This window comes from Sinocyclocheilus grahami, unplaced genomic scaffold (assembly GCF_001515645.1).
Source record: "Sinocyclocheilus grahami isolate Dianchi unplaced genomic scaffold, SAMN03320097.WGS_v1.1 scaffold5476.1, whole genome shotgun sequence".
Lineage (NCBI taxonomy): Eukaryota > Metazoa > Chordata > Actinopteri > Cypriniformes > Cyprinidae > Sinocyclocheilus > Sinocyclocheilus grahami.
This window is the reverse complement of record NW_015510156.1, coordinates 6,008-10,971: the sequence shown is the minus strand read 5'-3', so window position 1 is coordinate 10,971 and position 4,964 is coordinate 6,008. Positions and strand designations below refer to the sequence as shown.

Below are 4,964 nucleotides of genomic sequence, written 5' to 3'. Positions count from 1 at the left end.
ATTCAGTCATGGCATTAAAGTTTGCATGCATTACAAAAAAAAAAAAAATTGTCGTCTTCAGCATTTTTGTTTTCCAGTACTGAACATCCTCAAATCAAGATACATTTACTTGAAATGCAAACGTAAAATGAAATGAGTTTATGCTTAAAACAAGAACAAATGATCTGTCAGTGTGTAAAGAAAACTTGTTCTTCCTTTTACCAAGTTGATTTTTCTGAGACCATTAGCGGATATTTGTTTCGATCATGAACTCGCTTCATTTTGACCAGTTTCACAGAAAGCAAGACTTCTGCGTTTCTCAGCTAGTCGTCCAACAAACCCAACATTTGTATATTACAGCTATTTTCGGCTCTTTGACGAATGACTTTATCCGGTCTTCAGCTAAATGCATGAATGTAAACACTGAAAAACCTAAATCACTTTATTTACTCTCATTTTTCACTGGTTGGCAGTTTTCCATGGTGTCAGCTGCTTGTTCGGTTACACAATTATTAATTAGTCTAAAATGGTTTAAATTAAAACGCGTACAAATGATCGACTCGTTTTTAAACTGAAAATACAAACTCACCATATTATGCTGGACCCGCTTTAAACTAAGAGTTAAAGTTATTATATACAGAGAAAATCAACAGCAGAAAAGGCATTAAAAATAGAAGTATCTAAATTCTCTCTCTAGTGAGTTAAGTGTAGTAACAGTGTATCTGTAACACTGCAAAAAATGATTTTCTTCCTTCGTATCTGTTTTGTTTTCTAGTATACAGTAAATGTCTACAAATTCTGGAATTAAGATGCATTTACTTGACAAGTAAAATGACTGTTTTCTGAAAACAAAATCAAAAATGTGTTAGTTTTTGCTTAAAACAAGCAAAAATATCTGCCAATGGAGTAAGAAAAATAATCTTAAGAATTTTTCTTAGCCCTTTGACATATTTTGCTTGTTTTAAGCAAAAACTAACACATTTTTGATTTTGAATATATTTTGAAAGTATCTCAAGTCATTTTAATTGCCAAGTAAATTCAAGTTTATACTAGAAAACAAGACAAAACTACTAAGGCAGAAAATGTTTTCTGTAGTGGTATGACTGATGTGTTATTCTCATAAATGAAGGGAAGTGAAGAGTTTTCGTGGAGCGCTTTGATTGGGCGGTTTTCCTGACATCACATGCAGCGGCGTCTCCTCTCTCTGCGGATCGCAGTTCTCTTTACACGCCACGAGACCTCCGTAACACTCTCGGCACACTGCGTGATACTTATCAGCGCCGCCGATCACCTCCACCTGAGCAAACCAAACACAAGACGCCGTGAGGTTTCACTTCTGCTGACAGGATGAGGATGTGACACGGAGCACAGCGTGTGTGTGTCCAGATGGAGATGTTTGTGTCCTCACCTCTTGTTCAGCGCCGAGTCTTTTGGTGTAAGCGGCTTCTTTGAAGCACTGCATGCAGACGGCGTTCAGCTTGACCACGCTCTCCGCTAGAGGCACCAGATTCAGGATATTACCGAAGGCCTGCAGACACAAGGGTCGAAGGTCATCAACACTGCTCAATATTTATACAAACATTTAAATATATTCATGTTTATATAAGGGTCAAAGACGTTAAGATGTCCGCATCAAAAGACATTTCATAAAACGTGATTATATGTCCATAGCACATTAAACGTAAGTAAAGTGTCTACTTTTAAGTTTTGAGAATAAAATGTTACAATGTGGTTGAAATAATGTTACGTTGTCATTCAGTGTAACACTATTTATGTAAAAATTCAAACATGCTTATTCTGACCTGTACATATTAAAATATATTAAAGAATAAGGGAGAATATTAAATTTGATTGTGTTTTAAATGAGACAAAATTCTTACTGACAAATGGGCAAAATCTAGGATAGCGGCACATTTAAAAAAAAATGTAAAATTACAGCTAATTAGTCTTTTAATAAATAGATAAATAGATTTGTTGCAAATATGCCTGACAAGATTGTTACACTGAATGATATTTTAGTGGGTCTCTTCTATAAATCAGGGGAAAATGTATGATATTTATTTTTTTGCTGTTTTTATGCTTAAACCCTTTTTCGTCTTTGACCCATAAATATATACATATTATATAAATTTAAAGAAAAAATGTATACAAATAAAAATATATAACTATTATAAACAATGTTTTTTATAAATTCTTCATGCATTTATGTAAATGTGTATGAATATACATCTACACAAATATACATTTATATATACAAAAATCTATATAAATGCTATATATACACATTTGTAGAAATACTTATATACATAATTATGTGTACTTCATTTATATAAATACTACTTATACATTTTAAGAAATATAGATTACATACTCCTTCCTGTACATGTGTCGTAGTATATATTTATTTAATGCCATGTCAGCATCAAAGGCTATTTCATGGCAAAAACAATTAAAAAAAATACAAGTATAATACAATAAAAACCAACAAACAAGTTATTACACATATACTACAAGTATATATTACACAATTTGGTTTGAACGCGTTTATATAAAATTATGTAAATGTATATATAGAAATATTTATATAAACAGAATTGTAGAAATATTTATATAAATAGTACTAATGTAAATATATTTACATGTAACAAACACCTATAAAATAAGCAAATTGTATAAAGGTATTAATATTTATACAAATAAGCAAATATTTATTTATTATGTAATTTTGTAGAAACCTATATAATTATGCATGTATTTACTTAAACCCATTTATATAGATATGCAAATAAATAATTGTTTATAAATACATTATGAATTTATATAAAATGGGGTAAAGAAACACAACCCAGATCTCTCATCATCGCACCTTTCTCTGGAAGGTTCCATCAAGTGCTGCTACTACGATGGTTTTTCCCATGTTGGCCATTTCCTCACAGAACTCAACTGTGTCTGGAAACTGCAAAAGCCAAACATCTCAATTAATAATCGGGACATTACAATGTATAAAGTGAGCTGGATAATGACTGAAGCGAGTGGAACGGAAACATACAAACTGTCCCTCGTCGATGCCGATGACGCAGGCCTGCAGCGCCAGAGTCCGGACGTCTCGCAGACAGCTGGCAGGAACGGCCTCCATCGTGCTCCTGCAGCACAAACACACCAACCCCTCAGATAACCACACGTAACACTCACACACACACTTTCTCACACCCCGACACCCCCACCCCCACCCCGACACACACACACACACCCAAACACCCTGACACACACACACACCCAAACACCCACCCAAACACCCTGACACACACCCAAACACCCTGACACACACCCAAACACCCTGACACACACCCAAACACCCTGACACACACCCAAACACCCTGACACACACCCAAACACCCTGACACACACCCAAACACCCTGACACACACCCAAACACCCTGACACACACCCAAACACCCTGACACACACCCAAACACCCTGACACACACCCAAACACCCTGACACACACCCAAACACCCTGACACACACCCAAACACCCTGACACACACCCAAACACCCTGACACACACCCAAACACCCTGACACACACCCAAACACCCTGACACACACCCAAACACCCTGACACACACCCAAACACCCTGACACACACCCAAACACCCTGACACACACCCAAACACCCTGACACACACCCAAACACCCTGACACACACCCAAACACCCTGACACACACCCAAACACCCTGACACACACCCAAACACCCTGACACACACCCAAACACCCTGACACACACCCAAACACCCTGACACACACCCAAACACCCTGACACACACCCAAACACCCTGACACACACCCAAACACCCTGACACACACCAACACCCTGATATACACCAGCTGCTCTCTTACATGTCATGCGTGGCCATCCCCGTCTGAGAGTAGCGCGTGTCTTTGGCATATTTGACGAGAAGACAGGAATACTGAGCCACCTGAAACCTCCGCACGCGCCGCATCAGTTCAGTGCTGAACACACACACACATTCATAATGCAATCAACATCATAATCCAGCTGATTTTATGATAACCTAATGATATGCATCAGAAAATGTAACATTAGTGCTGCTGTCTGGAGTCTCAAAGATACGGTGGCCGAGAAGTGCAAAGCAAATCACAATTCTGAAAACAAAACAACAAATTACAAAAGCAAATGCAAGTCTAAAAAACTAAATAATTCGGAAAGCACAACAACAATTCAGAAAACATAAGTCAGAAAACACAACGACAAATCAGGAAGAGGTGGGTATAGTTTGAGACAGCGCCATTGGTTTGGGATTACTCACCACTGATTGGACGAGACATCTGTCAATCACCGTATACAGAGAAGAACCAGCCGAAGAACAGCAGAGTCCTGGTAGAAAGTTCGGAGATGGTATTAAATTAGCTCAGTTTAAATGTATTGTATGAATTGCCCTTACTATGGAATAAAAAATACGGGGTGTCTATTTACATTTAGTTAAAAGTGGCTGTAAATCATCAGTTCCAGTGGCGCAGATGGATAAGTGTGTGTTGTTGGCTTTTTGACGCGATCGACCCGGGTTCGATCCCGCCTTTTGCCGAACTTTTTTTCCCTCCATTTTCAAATCTCGTATTAGCAATGGATTCGATTTACACTACGTGAAAATAGCAGTATTTTTAGCAATATGCTATTTACACTAAGTGCAAATACCTATTTACACTGTTAAAATAGCAGGATTTCTACTACCTAGTTACACTATGTTAAAATAGCAGGAGTTCTACTATCAAGTATACTACTTGTTGCAAATAGTGCCAATTATCTGCACTTCAGTATTGTAGTACATTATAAAACAGTATGCAATAATAACGTATTGAGTGTAAATTATAATTTTAATTAAATGGATGCCACCTTATTGGTACAATAAAGCTTTCTCTACACCTACCCTAACCGATACTTTATTTTCAACTTTTTGATTAT

General features: G+C 37.2%; 1 protein-coding gene across 2 annotated transcripts in view; it reads right to left on the bottom strand.

The window, feature by feature from the left end:
- Nucleotides 1–939: 939 nt before the first annotated feature.
- Nucleotides 940–4,964, bottom strand: part of LOC107577227 (thymidine kinase, cytosolic-like) — a 9,463-nt gene continuing 5,438 nt past the window's right edge. The window contains exons 2-6 of one of the 2 annotated variants that reach the window (XM_016263330.1): nt 3,881–3,996; nt 3,029–3,122; nt 2,846–2,935; nt 1,388–1,507; nt 940–1,276 (exon numbers count right to left, since the gene is read on the bottom strand). In XM_016263330.1, coding sequence (XP_016118816.1) covers nt 1,097–1,276; nt 1,388–1,507; nt 2,846–2,935; nt 3,029–3,122; nt 3,881–3,996 — 600 coding nt within the window. In that variant the 3' untranslated portion in view covers nt 940–1,096. The remainder of the gene's footprint in view (nt 1,277–1,387; nt 1,508–2,845; nt 2,936–3,028; nt 3,123–3,880; nt 3,997–4,964) is intronic. The other variant, XM_016263329.1, reaches the window with a different exon arrangement.